Here is a 17657-nt window from a genome sequence, read left to right on the forward strand (position 1 = left end):
TAGATCAGCTTCAAATAGTCTTTGGCTGTCTGTAAGCAAATCACTGTATTTTTTTTGTGTCCTGTTTCATTCTTCAATGTGTCTGTATTGGAAGATCAATATGTAGGTAATCCTCACCTGCAGGTGACAGACAGAAAAATAAAAGGTGTGTGATGGAGAAGGGAAAGAAGAGAGCAACAGGAATAACTAGAGCCTGGAAACTTACAGCGGCCAAGCAAGTAGATTGTAGGGTAATCCTCCTGTGGTGTTACCTTCACGTACATAAGATGCGCGTTGCTGCTGAATCACTTTTTTGAGGACTAGATGAGATTTCTGTTAGAGCTGATTGAGTGACCGTGCATATCTAAATATTGTCTGTTCACTGTAACATGTCGTCCTTTTCTGCTTTCTTTCATGCAAAAGGGTGAAATCAAAATTGCTGTTTCTATAGAAGATGAAGCCAACAAAGACCTGCCTCCTGCTGCTCTCCTTTATAGGCCAGTTCGTCAGTATGTTTACGGAGTCCTGTTTAGTTTGGCAGAAAGCAGAAAGAAAACTGAAAGACTTGCTTTTAGAAAGAACAGACTTCCACCAGAATGTATGTACTGCAGAATCTTTTCTTTATTTCTCTTCCCTTTGCTGTGTTTTCATATCCATTTGTACCACGATTTGAATGCAAATAGTTACTAAGATTTCATCGGTGTGGCTAATGCTGGAGGAATTTATGATTTATTTGATCCATGGATAATGGAAAAAAGATGTTAATTTAAACTTACATTTCCTGCTTTAGCAGGTGGGTTGCACTAGATGATCTCCAGAGGTCCCTTCCAACCCCAACCATTCTGTGATTCTGTGTGTGTAGTAGGTTAAGACCTGTAAATGTTATCATTTCTAAGCAAGCTCTGGGGTTTATTATTTAAAAATGTGTGCTCAAGCTGCTATCAGGCTTGCAGCAAGTAATGTCATTTTGTGATGTAATTTTCAAAGTATATGGCAGAACTTGATTATAGGAAACTTCTGTGCATATGCATACAAATTTGCATTTTTTCTTTTTCCAAAAATGAGAGGTGCATATGTTAACTTATTCTGTCTTCTTAAACGTGTAATTAAATGTACTTCAGTGACATTTGGAAGTCTCTGGTATCTTTCAGGTACTGGCATATAAAAACTTGGTGTAAAATCTCAGAAGTCGGGTGTAATGCAAGTAAAGGCAGACCTGGGTGCAGACAGACTAAACTTTTGCAAACTGACTTGTCAAAAGATCATTTTGCTAATTGAAAGGGATGAATGTTAATCTTCATATTAGTCTTCTACTTCCAGGGATTACTGTCATTCCAGAAAATTCAACCTCCTTGTTCCAGAGTGGTTTTCTTATAATGAAATGCATACAAGGAAATGATTGAACTTTACTGTAGCATCTTATAAAGGTTAAAGGAATGCCAAAGCATTAAGGGCATGGCAGCAGCAGCAGTATTTATACGTAGGAGTCTGCTGGCAATAGACTAAGTTTAAGAATCAGATATTTAGGATGTGTGAAAGTGTTGTTCACCGTCTCCATGTGTAAAATTATAAAAATAAGAATCAGTTGTAAATTCTATGTTCATTCCCCCTTGTGTTTCCATTTTTTATTTTGAAATGTGTTTATTTTTTTTACAGTCACAGTGGAGATTATAATCTTCCAGCATTTATCACAACCATTTAATTTGTGGGAATTAATATTTACGCTATCTGAATAATATTTCAGCATACGTAGAGTCACAAACTTCTTAAATCTTTAAACTCGCACAACATAGTAGTATTTCAGGTTACGAGGTTATTTCAGGATTATCCTCATTAGACTTATGCCCTGACAAGTGTGCTACAACGTTTGTAGTGGTGAAGTAGCTGGGTGCTGAAGGTCTGCCTCAGTTTTCAGAATGTTTTATCTTGTAAAGCTAGAATGTTCTCCACAGGCTACCGGGGAAACCTATAGAATCTCTGTCTTTTCATTTCTGTTGCTTTTCAGAGGTTTATTCTCCATGGGGACCCTGAGCACCCCTGCTGACTTGGTTTAGTGACAGGAGCTCTGGCAAATCTTGCTGCAGAACACATTCAACTGCTGACCTACTTCTACCTTAGGACTGACCATGCTCTTAAAAATAAACTTCTGCCCAAAAGTTAGTTGTTTGATTGCAAAGCTAACAGTTCCAGTAGAGATGGGTTTGAGCTGAGATGCAGGCATGTGGTTTGAAAGGGCTGTGTTGCAGGAAACAGGTTTATTTCGATCACCTCTTTTACAACGTAGCAAGAATCAGGCCGTGTAAGATGCGACGAGAGATCAGTGTCTGAAGAGCACATTTCTCGGATCAATTAGTCACACTCATTAGCCCTTGATAACTTTTCTGAGAACCCAGGCTATAATTGACTAATGATGCTGATTCTCCTTCAGTTCTTTAAATTTTTTGCTGCTCTCAAAAGTGAATAAGTTATGAAATACAGTAATTAAGACAATTAAGATAAAATTTAAGAATTAAGACGTATTGAGAGAATTTAATAAATAAATTTCTAAAAAAAAAAGAAAAAAAAAAAGTGTATCGTCCTTAAGGTTTATGTGGAGAGGTAATGAATAAGTTAATATCTAAAATCCTGTCATCTTTGTTGTACCAACCATAACACTGGCAACGTAGTAATTGTGCATGAATAATTTGCAAGTGTATTCCATGCTAGGGTTGTAGGAGCTATTGAAGCTGTATTATGAACTGACAGGTCAGCATTATTACCAAATACATAGACAGAAAGACAATAGATGTTTCATAAAATGGATGATTTCCTTTCTTTTAAATCAGTATTTTTATGTAGTTGAAAAGCCAATAAAAGCCAACAGATCCGTTGGAAGAGGTAGCAGTCAGTGTGGCTCCCCAGTGGTAACTGTCTGCTGAGTGCTCCCTTTGCTGTATGTGTCCCCGTGTCTGCTCCCAGAGGGCATGGAAAGCTGAATCACAAAGTTCTGGATGGTGCATTCAGCACCAGGGGAACCCCGTTGTCCACACGGCTCTTCCTTCGGGGGAGATGGAACCCGGTGTCTCTTCCGTGCGAACTCTGAAACAGGTTATTTCCCATGTGCTGATAAATACATATGTGTAGATGAAACCGTCTGCCTTTTCCACTCCGTGGAAAAATACAGACTTGTAGAAGCTGTCCGAACTCCTGGTTGGAGCCAAAGGTTTCGTATTTTAAGCCTGGCCACCTCATGATGTTCTGTTCTCCAGCAAGGCTGTATTCAGCCAGTGCTGTTTCTGCCAAAGGAAAGGCTCTAGCCCTTCTGCAAAACCAAGCATACTTAGCTCAAGCTGTGCTGTCAGTAAAGATTATAAGGTTAAAAATGAAGCTTGATTAATCTGCATTAGCAGGCTCATCTTCTGGTGGTATTAGGCACCTCACACCTTGTGTTCAGTTCATGGAAAGGATGCCAGGAGAATATGGAAAGCTGAGCTGTGGTGAGTGGGGAGCCTGGGAACGTAGAAGAGCATCCACATGTTACACTGGTGCAGATGGATGCTGACCCTTTGTACTTGGATTGACTGTAAGGTTCTGTGAGGGGAATGTTCAGAGCAAATGTATTGTGCAGTTGCTCAGGCTACTTGGAGTATTCCAATCTGCTAATTAGCAGTAGGAGGAAGTTTACTATGAAAACCAGTATAATATAGCACTGCGATGTGGCTGAACACATTGTGAGCCTCAGTATTCCTTGGAGCTGCTGTAGTCTTCAGGGCAGACGTCGCTTATCTGCGCCTGGAAGACGTGGGAGGGAAGCACAAAACATTCCTCTGAGGCCAGAGATCCTCAGCAGCCAAGAAAACGGTGTGCTTGGCTGCAGTCCCAGCCCAGGGCTGTCAAAGGTATAAGAAATGCCCTGGAGAAATAAGTGGATATGGACAAGTCCTAGATTCATGTGTTACGTTAAATGCTAAATTTGGGTGAACAGTGCTGGAGTTACTTGTCAGCATCGGGAGAGGATGCTGTTTCCAGTCTGCTGAGTGACCTTCATATTAAACCGTTCTGCAGAAACAGGGTTATCTTTCCCATGATAACCGCTGCAGAGCTCTGAAGGCAGGGTGGGTCATGGTGACTTCTGCAGGCAGCACCATGCTGATGACCGGACACTTGGAGAGCAAAGTGTGGTACTTTTCCTGTGGCCTTCATCTCGTCGGGTCACGGAAAATCATGGAACCATTTTAGTTGAAAGAGACCCTCAGGATCATCAAGTCCAACCATAACTCAACTTTTGCAGAAACCCGTGTCCCTGATAAGCTCCTCTGGACACCTTTTAAACCACACCAGGGATGGTGACTCCACCACTGCCCTGGGCAGCCTGCTCCAATGCCTGACAACCCTTTTTGGGAAGAATTTTTTTCCTAATACCCAATCTAAACTTCCCCTGGTACAACTCGAGGCTATGTTGTCCCCAGATGAAAAGGTTCAAACAAATGCAGATAGAAAACAGACATGAAATATTACCTTCTTCTAAGCTGGAGCTATTTATATGTGAAAGAAAAGCACAAAAAACTATGTCCATTGTCAACAGTTTGGGGGGGATTTGCTGCTACTAGGTTAAAACTGTTCTGCGTAGCAGCCTCATTGTATTTCCTATTGGTTTGCTAAGAGGCTTTGGTCCAAAAGTATCTCTTGCTTCTCAGACCTGAAACAATTAAACAAGTCTCTAAAATCCTACATAAAATACATCACTCTAGTTGTTCATATTTGCTGTCCCAGGCCTAGACAAGATGCAAAGGTCAATGTGATAAACTGCACATACACAGGGGTAACTCTGCTGGCTGCTGAAACCCATCCTGTATAGCCTGGTAACACAGAAAAACAGGTAGCAACCAAAACAGAACATGATTTTGTGGTGATGCTACCAACTAAATATATCAGAATATTTATTTTCATTGCTGCATGTTATAGTCGTAAAACTGAGCCTGAGCTCTATGAAATGTCGCTAAAATGCTGAAGAAAAGCATGGGAGGGGTTTAGGATGCTCTGGAGCTTTTTATTTAGGCTGAGTCATCACCTCTACCATGGTTTGCCTGCCCCTAACTATAAAATGACATGAAGGCTGCTGAGGGGACTTTGCCCTGGCCCCGTGGTGCTCCGGTCTCCCTGGGTGAGCGGTTTCTGGCAGAGGAGCAGCTCTGGCTCCGCTGGGACTCTCGCCGCACTGTAACCTGAAGCTTCACTAACAAACTCCTTGGATCTTTCCACGCTGCATAACTGGGCTCTGGGTTAAGAAGGGTGCAAACAAATTTCGAGCTGTGTCAAGGTTGGGGTCGCTCCAAGGCCAAAGGGATCATTTCTCAGTCTTTTCGCTTTTTTTTTATTTTTTCTTTTAACTTGTGTTGTGTTTTGGTTGCCTTCAACCATAAAGAAGGGAGATGATTTAGCGGCAATATAGAGCTGAACAACCTCTGTTTTGTTGTGGATGAAAGAGAGCTCAGCAAACACAAAGATACTAACCTCTTATGAGACACCAGCACAGTAAATTGAAAGGCTTCTGTAATGTTTTGTAAAGTTTTTAGGCAAAAAAAACCCAAAACGCCCATATTTCAGATCTCATTCCTTTGCAGAGCTGAACAACTACAAACAAGTATAACATAAGTTTTAAATCTAGCTTGCATAAAATCACTAGGATCACCTTGTTCTTAACAAGCCACATATGGAATATATTTGTATTTATGTACTATTTTTATTTATCACTGTAGCTTTTTGATCAATGATAGATATTTCAGGGGAAAATTGTATTTTCAAATGACGCTGTTTCTTCTAGAAAAATATCTGTGTATGTAGTTGCTTTATGTTGTATATTGATTTGAAAATATTACGGTAATGTTCTTAGTGTACACTTGGCTGCCTGCGCTTCCTTTGGTGATGATCACAACTGAAAGATGGTCCATACAGAATTCCATTTACCACTTTGGCGATGTAATCCAGGAGACCAGTATCTATCGCAATCTCAAAGTGATGCTTTTTAGATCAAAATCTGTTGCACACGAAGTTTTATATATACACTGCGTTTTAACTCGGGCTGTTTTCTTTCAACTTGTTGACCTCTTGTAGTTTCGCCGGTGATAATTAAAGAATGGGCTGCTTACAAAGGAAAATCTCCTCAAACCCCTGAGCTGGTGGAAGCACTCGCCTTCAGGGAATGGACATGTCCTAATCTGAAGAAGCTGTGGCTGGGAAAAGCAGTGGAGGACAAGAACCGGAGGATGAGGGCGTTCTTGGCCTGTATGAGATCAGACACACCAGCAATGCTCAATCCAACTAATGTGCCCACTCATCTTATGGTGCTCTGCTGCGTACTAAGGTCAGTGGTACCTCCAGGTACAACAGCGCGGGAAAGGTTTTACCGCGTCATCTCTGACATCTTTAACTTTGTGTTAAACCCTGAGGATGGAAAAGTGTTCATTGATTAACATCACTAGTGGAAGGGATTTGTGTAGTTTTTAGAACATTGCTGCTGTGAGTCTGAAAAGCTTGCTGCATGTTCAGCATTTCTTTCTTCAGTCTCTAGAGGACCAAAGAGAGAAGGAAAGAAAAAAAAGTCTTGTGTTGCAAAGAGACCACTGTAGCATTTGAATTAGTTTACACTTACTGTGCTCCAGGCTTCAGCTCACTAAAAAATAACATCTGGCATCTCAGAGACTCTGTTGGTAAAGTTGTAAAGCAAAACAAGAGCTCTTCACAGAGGAGAACAGCTGCATTGCAGCTTCTCAGGGTGCAAAATCTCCATGAATGATGCTTTGCCTGTGATGAGTTATATACCCTGTGGTAGAACTGCTCACCTGGTCAAGGTGATGATCACCAATAGTTGAACTATTAGTTTTATACTTCAGCTTTTCTAAGAGTAAGTCACAAGGTCCAAAATACTTGCCTGTTTAGTTTTGAGATTGAAAATTGACTGAGAAATTGAGAGATGCTTACCTTTTGGGAAGGGTGAGCATTTCAGTATGAATAGCTTATGAAACTGGCAGAATCCAAGGTTAGCATGTTGCACATGGAAAAAATTAAGCTGGTTTTGTGAATGATAAATGTAAATTTGTCTTCTATCATAGTTTGTCTTGCCTTTTGAGCATTAAAAATCCTTTTTCTCCTTATTGATTAGTAAGTATGCAAAAAGATAGTCCAGATGGTATCTTAAGGCAGAGCTCCTCCTTTATTTGGACAGCCTGTTTCCCTCCTGTGACACATGGCGTATCTAAATTGTTGTTCATTAAGGCACAATGAGCATAAAATTCACCTGCTAGATAACTTTGGAGCAGTGTGTTGTCTGGAAACCATGATCACAGAGTCCTTTTACTAGTCTTTTTTATAAAGATTATTGATATTTATATTATTTTCTTTTTAGAGGTACCAGAATCCACTTATGTTTTAAGCTCTGTTGCGGTGGCCTGTCCTCCTCTTGATCGCTGGCAGCAGGCTCTTCTGATGCAAATTGTGCAATTCCCAGCTAGTAGCTCTTCCATGTGATCTCAAACAAATTCAAACTTCAAATCTATTTAGTATTTTGGCCTTTGCAACTGTTCAAGTCTAGACAGCAAAGTAGTATTTTTTGTTGTTGCGTTCTGGTGATTTCTGATCAAATAAAATACCACTTGGTTTACCAGCTAAAGGAAGCTTCTGAATAATTGCGGGTGTCCTTCGTAGGTATATGGTACAGTGGCCGGGGGTTCGTATCCTTCGTCGCCAAGAACTTGATGCTTTCCTTGCCCAAGCGTTGTCTCCAAAGCTCTATGAACCTGACCAGCTTCAGGAACTCAAGGTAATTCTTAACTGTAACTTCCATAATTTAAGAGATTTATTCCCAGCTGTTCCATATTGATCACTGTAGTGGGTGATGTGTATGTGCCTGTCTCACTAAAAGCCTTGCATAATTACCTATACTTCCCAAAGTATTAATCTTAGTATTTTAAAGTGTTGCAAAGATTGATAATCAGTTCTGTTTTACTGGTTAGATAGATAACTAAAATCTTCAACATATTCTATACTGCACGACCTTTTCTCACAGTTCTTAAGTAATTGTCTCTTCAAAGTTGAAAACCAATGTGCTTCCATTGAAAACATAACAAAAAAAAGAAAAGCACCTTGTGTGGCTGCTTTTAAATACTAACCTGGGTATTTTTTCAGGAGTCAGCATTCAAAATAATTTTGCAGCTAAATGTAGAAACTGAGAGAGACTTGCATAATCTTGAATGGAAATATGCAGGAGAAAAAAAAGGGAAAATGGTTCATTAATCCAGAATTGTGGAAATAATTATTTTGAAGATTTCAAAGTTAAGATCTCAATTTCTAATTCTTCTGTAATACATTAGCATTATATGAAGTAAATGTTGCTAGCTAACTGATAGAGTTGTTTAGTGTGGTACCATTAGTGTAAATAGAAAATGCCTATCTGTGCAAGAGTGTCTTACTCTGGGGAATTTCCCTGTTGAACCTTCAGATGCTCACACGGAAATTTCCTCTTCTAGCCTGTAAACTAAAATATACAAGGTTTTGATTTTTCTTGTACCTTGGTTACTCTTCAAAATGTGTTCAGAACCTACTATGAAGTTCTCCGAATAAAATGGTAGAATTTTTTTTTTTAAAGCAAACGTTTTTCTGAGTGGAAATAATTTTAGCTCCTTTTTTTCTACATAATGTATCTGAAGCTCGACAGTGTGTTTGATAACTGGAAGCTATGGGAGGTGTGGGGATGTGTAGAGAATGTGCGGCTGGACCATCCACGCGGTGAAGGAGCTGAGACGCTGATGGTGACAGCACCTTGTGGTGACGCAGTCATGGTAGATGCGTTTTCAGGCTTGGGGAAGCCTGGTGCCCAACTCCGCTCCCAGCAGTTCCCGGACACATCCCGTCCTTGCTGAAACCAGCCCGGAGCAGCAGGTCCTGGCTCCCCGGGTTTGCTCGTGCGCTCGGGTACGCGCTGCAGAGGGACAGACAAACATAGCAGTTCCAGCTCCACTCTTCTCTGAAGAAATGGTCATTTAGCTCACACAGATTTCAGCTGTTAAGCTTTTCTAAAGGATCTTTTTTGCCACTAATGCAAAGTTTGCGAGAGCGTTTTCAAAGCCAGCAAGCGACTATTTCTCTTCTGTCGGTGATGAGCAGAATCTGGGTTGCATTCCTGCACGTAGCACCCTGGCAAGGACTTCTCAGTCTATAAATCTATAATCTATAAACCAAATCAGTCTGCTGGTGGGAGCCCAGCACTTAGCCATACCAGTACTAATAAACATAAGGGGCAGAAGACAACTAAATCCGCTTCGGAATCTGTTTGAACTTGTCACACGGCAAGGAGAGAATTCATGTGTTAGCAATCGGTGATGGCAGAGTTAACAGAAAAACAGAATCCTCTTCCTGTATATCAAAGAATAAATGCCAACAGCAAAAATAATAAATAAATAGAGTCCCACAGGAAGGCATTTATTTGGCCCTTCCCTCATTGGTGAGAAAGATGTGAAGAAACCCAGGATGCAGAGAGCTGTGAGGAACAACTGAGGAGGTGCCAGGCTGTGTGTGTGCTCCGGCACTCAGGACTGGGTTACTGCCGACAAGGATCAGAAGCGTATGAGACTCTGGCGAACAGCGTTTTTGAGTGCTCCTCATTGTGGCTAATGCCTTACAAGCAGCCTAAATGTAGGTGTTGTCCATCAGGAGAACCACTCAGGTGTTCGCTGGAATTCCTTCTCAAGGTGCTCACTGGACCTTCCTGCTGGAAGCCCCATTGCTTATGGGGCCTTTCGGAACCTGGGGGATTCTGCTCCAGAGGAGATGAGAGTTTTCTGCATTGTTTGAAGAGCAGTACTTTGTCCTCAGGGAAGCGCGCGGCCCACCCCTGCCCAAGGGGTGAACTAGAGTCAGTTATCCGATATATTCAGGACTGTACGGAGCTCCTCTGAGGTGACAAATGGATTTGGCAGAGTGTGGCAGAGAGACCCCCAAGAGCTCGCTTGAAGCATCTTCCCCAGGCTCTGCTGGATTGCAGTGATTGTACCTGTGGGTATCAGTGGAAATTCAAATTGCAGTTCTGTAGAATGTGTCATCAGCCACTTAATCTCCGATGTTCATTTTCAAAATACATCACAATAAACAAGTAACATGTAAGGGTAGAGATTTTGGCAAAGATATCTGTAAGAATTATCAAAGTCTTGCCTCTGTCTTAAGATTTAATGCAAAGAGGAAGAAACCCCACTGTGAAAATTGCTGGTCTTAGAGATCTAAGAAAGGAATTCCCAGAGGAAATATTCTTTCTATTCCAACCCAAAATGAAAGGCAGAGACAAGGCAAGTGACGAGCAGCATACAATATTTTTGTTCAATAGAAATTGCTCTCCAAGGTTGATTTTTAAATCATATATAAAGAGTAATATGGATCAATTCTGTAATATGTTGGTTAGTGGAAAGATGCAGTATTTCATGTGATGTCGTTACTGTCTCCATATGAAGCAACTGCTTCTCTTTTTGTTGAAATCAGACAGAAAGAGAAGCTGAGTTTTAAACCCAGCTGTATATCTGCAAAACCGTCTGGATAGTCTTTGGGGTCTTATAGGTTTCTTATGCATAAAGAAGGTAATGTAGTTTAATTTTAAAATTTAATACCGAGGTCTTGAAAGTGTTCCCAAGAAAGGGCTGATATTTTCAGAAGTATTTTAGATAACACTAGTAGTGATATTTTCTTATGCCAGAACTAAAAATACATTTGCTGCAAGCAAATCCGTTTTGCTTCCACCACCAGCTGTTATTCACTATTTAATTCTACCTTGTGCATCTATCCCGCATCCTAAGTAAAACTGTTGTATGCATAAACATTGCTTCATTAATAAGAGATGCGTTCTAAGAGCAAAATTTTGAATCAAGCTAATAAAAAATCCATTATAAAGGAGTTGGAAAGGAAATGTGGTACGTGGGAAGAAAAATGAAATGCTAACATTGAGCTCATTCCCGAAACTTCCTACAGAATATCTCAGAAGCACACGATTATTTGAAATAAATTTTTAAATTACATTTTCTACCACGAATTTCCTTTAAGTGTCTTTAAAGCTTTTCTATGCTATAACATGCTTTAGGATTGTTTGAAAAGCTCTGTACTGCACATTTATCACTGATGTCAATGCAGCTGAAGGATACATCTTATGTGTTGTAGACACCACATGCCACGAATGAGAGATGAGTGTTTTATTTAGAACTTCTTACTGACTTCTTGATAATGAATTGAGTTAAAACATTAAAATATCAGAAATAATTTCCTGTGTTTTGTTGTTGAGAAAATAGAGGTTTTATCTCTCACCTCCGGAGCAGCTGGAGGGGAACAGGAGCCTTCCCAAGCATCGTGGTTTTGCTCATCCAGGCAATAGGTTCTGGTGCATTCCTCTGGTCACACCAGCATGTGAAAAGTCTGGACAACCTTTTGAAATCGCTGTTAGCAAGAGTTTTGAAAATAATGTAACTACTGGAATAACTTTGAATTACATCTCATTATTATCTTATTAAATTTACCTTTTTTTTGTTTGTTTTGAGCAGATTGAGAATCTCGATCCCCGGGGAATTCAGCTGTCTGCTTTATTTATGAGTGGCGTCGATATGGCGCTTTTTGCGAACGACGCTTGCGGCCAGCCGATTCCGTGGGAGCACTGCTGTCCGTGGATGTATTTTGATGGAAAATTATTCCAGACCAAGCTCATCAAAGCAAGCCGGGAGAAAGTTCCGCTCATTGACCTCTGTGATGGTCAGGTGGGTGGCGTCAGACGGACCATCGTGTCTGCTGGCTTTGCAGAAGCTTTCGGTGCAGTTTGTGTGTCAGTTGTTCACCTCCCGCGTCATCTCGCTGCTTTTAAAAGGAATATCTGATGTGAATGGCTGATAGGTATTTCTCAGCTCTGTTCAGCTCCTATCTCTTGTTGATTATCGAGGTGGCGTTTTGGTAGATTTGGAAAAAGTAAGTGGTGTAAATTTTAATTTAGTTTTTTTTCTCTCTTGAAATGGAAACTTGAATGCAGTTGTGATGTCATGAAGGACTTCCAGTCGGAAACTATCTCTGCTTATTTGTTCAAGAACTGTCTTTTTGAGTCAAGCTAGCAAGGCTGTTGCGAAGGGCAAACCTGCAGTGATTTTACAGAGAACAAAAAGTAGTGGTTTCTAACTTATTTTACAGACCGTGAACGCATTCTTATGGTCCTTAAGCTCAAAATATTTTCACATTTATTACGACCATCTTAAAATACAAATTAATTAGTTCTTTGCTTTCTCCCAATCATGCAAAGTTATCATCTAACTATAAAACAGGAAACTGATCAAAATCAATAGTTTACTTGAATGACCAAAACTTTTAAATTAACTTTTTGGGAGGTATGAAACCTTAACAACACAACTTACTACTTCTTAATTCTGACTCAGGGGAAACTGGTCCTAGATTACATTGTGGTGATGGCTGTGGTCCCTCTCAGGCTCGTCAGCCTCCAGCGTTGCTTTAGCTTGATTGCGTAGATGTTGTTTTGCACTCCAGGTTTATGATGATTATTTTGTTTAAAGTAAAGGGCTGCATTAAATGTTCTTAAAGACAGAGGTTTCTCAGTTCCTTTCTGGAAAATCCTTTTTTAACTTTTAAACTGTTTCTGTGTTACCAATGGGAGTGTTACCGACTCCCATCTCTCTACTGAGAGGTAAAGATTTTCTTGTGAACAATTGAACTATTAGCAGGTATGCCAGACAGATTGCTATGATTTTCCAGCTAGTTTTATGGATTGTGTTTGTCATGTAAATGGAGCTTTTATCCAATCAAAATGGGAATTTTAACATATTTTTGTGACCTTCTCTTTATTTATAGGCTGAGCAGGCAGCCAAGGTTGAAAAGATGCGTCAGAGCATCCTAGAAGGATTAAATTTCTCCAGGCAGAACCATCCTCTCCCTTTCCCACCGCCACCTGCCATGCCTTTCTATCCAGCTTCTATGTATCCTCGGCACTTTGGGCCAGTCCCACCACCTCAGGGCAGGGGGAGAGGCTTTGCTGGTAAGTGACGGCGCAGCGCCGCAAAACACGGTGCCCTGAAGTGTTACTTCATCCATCACATTCCCCAACCTATGAACTGGTTTGCCTGTTCAACTTCATAGGAAAAATATGTAAAAGCAAGTGGTTGGCATGTGCCAATCACTGTATTTTGTTTTTACTTTCATTAGCCGCAGCCTAGCAGTATAGTATGTGTTGGATCGCTGCGTATTTTCTTCAGGATTTTTAGTAACTGTGCCAGATCAAAATATTTTTACCGCTATTGTATGAAAAAGAAGAAAGAGGAATGGATCAACACTGGATGATATGAAAAGGCTCTTATTTGCACTATGCATTGCTTTAAAACATGTATATTTATAAATATTAAGAATGCCTAAATTAACGGACACAGTTTAACTCTCAGGGTTGAAGGCAACCTTTTTTCCTCCCCACCCCTCTGTATTTTGCTACAGTCATTTAACCATTGGTACCCTGGAGTGTAAATACAGCTGCAACCATTCCAGGCTGTTTCTAGAATGATTCCCTTTCTGAAAACCTCTCTGGTTCCAAGGCCCGTGGGTGTATTGATACCGGACGTGGGGAGTCAGACGTCCTTGGGGTGCCACAACTGTAGCCATCGGAGCTCACCGCCAAAACTTGTCGCAAGCCTTGCGGTGCCGGTGCTGCCGTGGAAGCCGGGGTGCCTGTTGGCAGCCCAGCCCGGCTCTTTGGCCGGCCCTGCCGCCTCCTGGGGCGCTGTGGGAGGATGGCGGGAGGCGGCAGCACCTCTGCTCGGGGCTGGCCTGATGCCTGCCCCCCTCACAGCTTTTCCCCTGTCTTTCTTTACCCTGGGTCTAACAGGAGTCTATGGCTTCGGAGGCCCTTATGGGGAAACAGTAGCCACAGGCGCTTACCGGGCCTTCCGGGTGGCGGCAGCGGCAGGACACTCCGGAGCCTTCTCTGGCAATGACAGCAACAGGACTAGCAAGTTTCAGGGCGGTAATTATACCCAAAACCCTTTTCTTAGAGCTTCTGGCAACGGCTTCCTTCACTTTACGGTTTGGTCTGAGGCTTTCCTACTGCCTGCCGTCTCCTCCTCCCTGTCTGAGCTGTCCTCTCCAGCCCACGTGGCCGCTGTCCCCTCTGCTCCCAGGTCCCACCGTGGCCCCCGCCACCAGCTCTCACGCCTAGAAACCCTCCTGCAAACACAGGACAGCCCCAAAACCCAACAAGAGCCTCTGTCTCCCGTGCTTCCAAACGCCAGCTTAATCAGCTGAACTTGGCTGGAATGTATTAACAGTTATTTTGTGAAATTTGGGGGCAGTTGGCAAAAACAAGCTACCGTAGAATGGGCTGACTTTGGGGTTTCTGCTGACCCGTTCTTCGCTGGCATCATTGTCGGCGTGGACACAGGCGTGAGATTGACTTACCCACCTGTGTGCCCATTGCTCATCTCCTCTACAAGGCGGGACAACGGAAAACTGTTAATTCCAATTCCCCATTCAGGGTAAAGTGTTTCCATATATTTAGCTGTTCTTTCTGGCCTCTGAGCTTTTATCCTAAGAGCAAACATGCCTCTAATGCTTCCTTGTGTGAATAACTTTGCCCCTGTCAACAATGTGCGTTTGAAGCTGAAAGTCTGGTACAGGGACGTATGAACCTTTTCGAATTTAATAATTTAGTTTTTAGCATATTAATGTTCGAAGACTAATCGCGGCTGCATAGATGCTGTGTTTTGTAACCCTTTCAGTGCTGATGGTCTTACCAGTAACATCTGGCTCGGTTGCACTTAACCTAGATTTCTTGAAATAGATGTTACACCCCAGTGTTGTTTTTTAAAGGCAGAGGTGCAAAGATACGAGCAACTCGAATAGGAGCTACATTCATCTTTGAGACAGTTCCCATTTTAGCTGCTTTCTTGGTAGGGAAAGGCTAAAACTACATTTTAGACTCAGATCAGTTTAAATGCTATATTTTTGTAGCAAGTTAGTGCAGATAATTCTACCTAGCAAGTTGTTTATAGCAATTGTAATCTGTGTGTCTTATGCTGATATTTGGTGTTCATTCAAAGGTGCCTTTGAACCTGCAAAAATAACTTCTTCATTAGGAATGCAGGAAAAAAATAAACCTTAGATAGTTTATAAAATTTTGCTTCAGTTTTTTAACGCTTATCTAAAGTACAATTTCAGTACTGAAACTGAAGTACTCATGTAAGATCATTTCTCTTTTCAGAATTTGTATCTATTTTTTTTAAAAGGGGGGAGATAAAGACTCTTGGAGTTAGAAAACTTCCGAAAGACTGCAAGATGGGAAATCATCTCCCAGTATCAAAAGAGGACACTGTGTATCTGATAAAATCTGGGCAAACCAGTTTTCCATTCTTTCATAACTTTATTGTGATGATTGTGAAGATCAAGGTTTGGTTTTGCTTTTCTGTGCAGGAGTCCAACCTATTCCTTCTCAGGGAGGGAAACTTGAAATTGCCGGCACTGTAGTCGGCCACTGGGCTGGAAGCAGACGCGGGCGAGGGGGCAGAGGACCCTTTCCTCTGCAGGTCGTGTCTGTGGGAGGACCCGCCAGAGGGTAAGTGCCGCTTCTGGAACGTGCTTTTCACGTGGAATTGAATGGTTGGGGAAAAATGTAAAACAGGGAGAAGTTTGGAGGCATTAGGAGTTACATACAACACATTTTAGGACATATTAGGTAAATTAAACACACTTGAGTATTCAAGAAAAGCATTTATGTTCATTTTAAGATGTTTTTAATCAGTTATTCAGGTGAGTATAAACATTTTAATAAGCAAATAAGATTCATACTCTAAATCTAATAGATATACATACACACTGGATGGTTTTGCATGAGGAAGTGACTTGGGGGTTTTCTCTTACATGAAATCAAGCAATATGTTATAGCTGATCAAAACTATCACAACACTCAATTACTTCCTGAGTTATGGTAGAATATTTATTAAGAAATACAGTAAAAATTTTAATAACTTTATAATGTAATTCTTCTGTAAAGCAGAAAACACCTGAAGGACATTTCTAGTTTTAATAGTTCTTTGCTACAGTCATGATGGGAGACGTGTTTAAACCATTAGTAATTTCTTCAGTTGTTCTACTTAATTTCACTACAGCTGAAATCACAGATGCATACCTTTTCTGAAAAATAAATCCTTTGTTGCAAAAATATCTAGTCCTTTACTTCTCAGATTATATGTTTTCCATAGTCTTAATGGTTCTGTGCCTTACAGATCTGTCTGTCATCTTTAATTAAGATGGTATCTGTTACAGGAAAGCAATACCAAAGTTAAAGGAATAGAGTAAAGTAGGTGTATTTATGCCATCTTCAGCCAGGAAGCAGTCTGAAAGAATAAGTCTGAACTGCACAAATTCTTCTCTATCCATTAATTAAATCAAACATGCGCTCTAAAGCATAGTGCTAAAGACAGCAAGAGCTGGTGGAATGGCTGTGCGGAGATGGTGGGATCTGAAGCCCTGAATGGGAGCAGGGGAGAAGGGAGAGCTGCTGGTGTGGGAACAGGGAGACGTGGGAATGGCAGAAACAAAGATTAAAAAGCTCAGCAGCAGGAAACAGCATCGGTGTAAGAGCAGAGGTGACGCTTCAGGGGAGCATATTTAGGTGAGAACATTGTATTCTCTAGAATGAGATTTAGTTGCTAAATCATAAAATCACACCATAGTCCAGGGTTGAAGGGTCCTTCCCAGCTCCTCCAGTGCCACCCCTGCCATGAGCAGGGACAGCTGCACCAGCTCAGGTTGCTCAGAGCCCCGTCCAGCCTGGCCTGGGATGTCTCCAGGGATGGTTCACCCACCACCTCTCTGGCCAACCTGGGCCAGGCTCTCACCACCCTCAGGGGCAACAATTCCTTCCTCATGTCCAGCCTGAATCTCCCTCCTTTAGTTTAAAACCATCACCACTTGTCCCATCACATCAAGCCCTGCTGAAAAGTCTGTCCTCATCTTTCTTATGGGCCCCTTTTAAGCACAGAAAGGCTGCAATAAGGTCTCCGCGGAGCTTCTCTTCTCCAGCTGAACACCTCAGCTCTCTCAGCCTGTCCTCCCAGCAGAGCTGTTCCAGCCTCGGATCATTCCTGTGGCTCCTCTGGCCCCTCTCCAGCAGGTCCATGTGTGTCCTACACCAGCACTGCGGGGGATTAGATGTGCGTCGAGTGCAGGTTTAGATCTTCAGATAACTGAGCCATCTGTGTGGGCTGGTGGGGTCTGTGGGACCAGAGCAGCAGCTGGAGAGCTGTGGAATAGGCTGAGGTGTGTGATGAGGCACAAGGCTCCTTTGGCTGTTGTAATGTTACTCCTCAGTTTCAGTGGACAAAATAACATTTTTCACCATTTAAATGAAGTTAGCTTGTGGTTAGAAGTTCTTTTGTTTGTGGATCCTCATGAAAACCAGAATATGGGTTAAACAGAGCTTGTTACTCTAATTCAGTGAGATGTGCTGACTGCAGCGCTGTTTGTGGAAAACCTCGGGGTCATTTGTAGCGTCGTGCTCAGACCACTGCCGCAGCAAGGCACCCTGAGCCATGATCCAGAGACACCCTCCAGCTCGGGCCTGGCTGACGTTGGTATGTCCCATTGATACGTCCTTCACAGAGCAGCATTTTCTGAAGAAGCAAATAAATGAA

General features: G+C 41.8%; 1 protein-coding gene across 2 annotated transcripts in view; it reads left to right on the top strand.

Annotated features, from left to right (window-relative positions):
* The window catches only part of FAM120A (family with sequence similarity 120 member A), a 55253-nt gene that overhangs the window by 30000 nt on the left and 7596 nt on the right, over positions 1 to 17657 (top strand). Inside the window, exons 10-16 of one of the 2 annotated variants that reach the window (XM_065845817.2) lie at positions 403 to 577; positions 6073 to 6322; positions 7663 to 7777; positions 11532 to 11741; positions 12835 to 13018; positions 13856 to 13993; positions 15436 to 15577. In XM_065845817.2, coding sequence (XP_065701889.1) covers positions 403 to 577; positions 6073 to 6322; positions 7663 to 7777; positions 11532 to 11741; positions 12835 to 13018; positions 13856 to 13993; positions 15436 to 15577 — 1214 coding nt within the window. The remainder of the gene's footprint in view (positions 1 to 402; positions 578 to 6072; positions 6323 to 7662; positions 7778 to 11531; positions 11742 to 12834; positions 13019 to 13855; positions 13994 to 15435; positions 15578 to 17657) is intronic. The other variant, XM_065845819.2, reaches the window with a different exon arrangement.

This window comes from Patagioenas fasciata, chromosome 10 (genome assembly GCF_037038585.1).
Source record: "Patagioenas fasciata isolate bPatFas1 chromosome 10, bPatFas1.hap1, whole genome shotgun sequence".
Lineage (NCBI taxonomy): Eukaryota > Metazoa > Chordata > Aves > Columbiformes > Columbidae > Patagioenas > Patagioenas fasciata.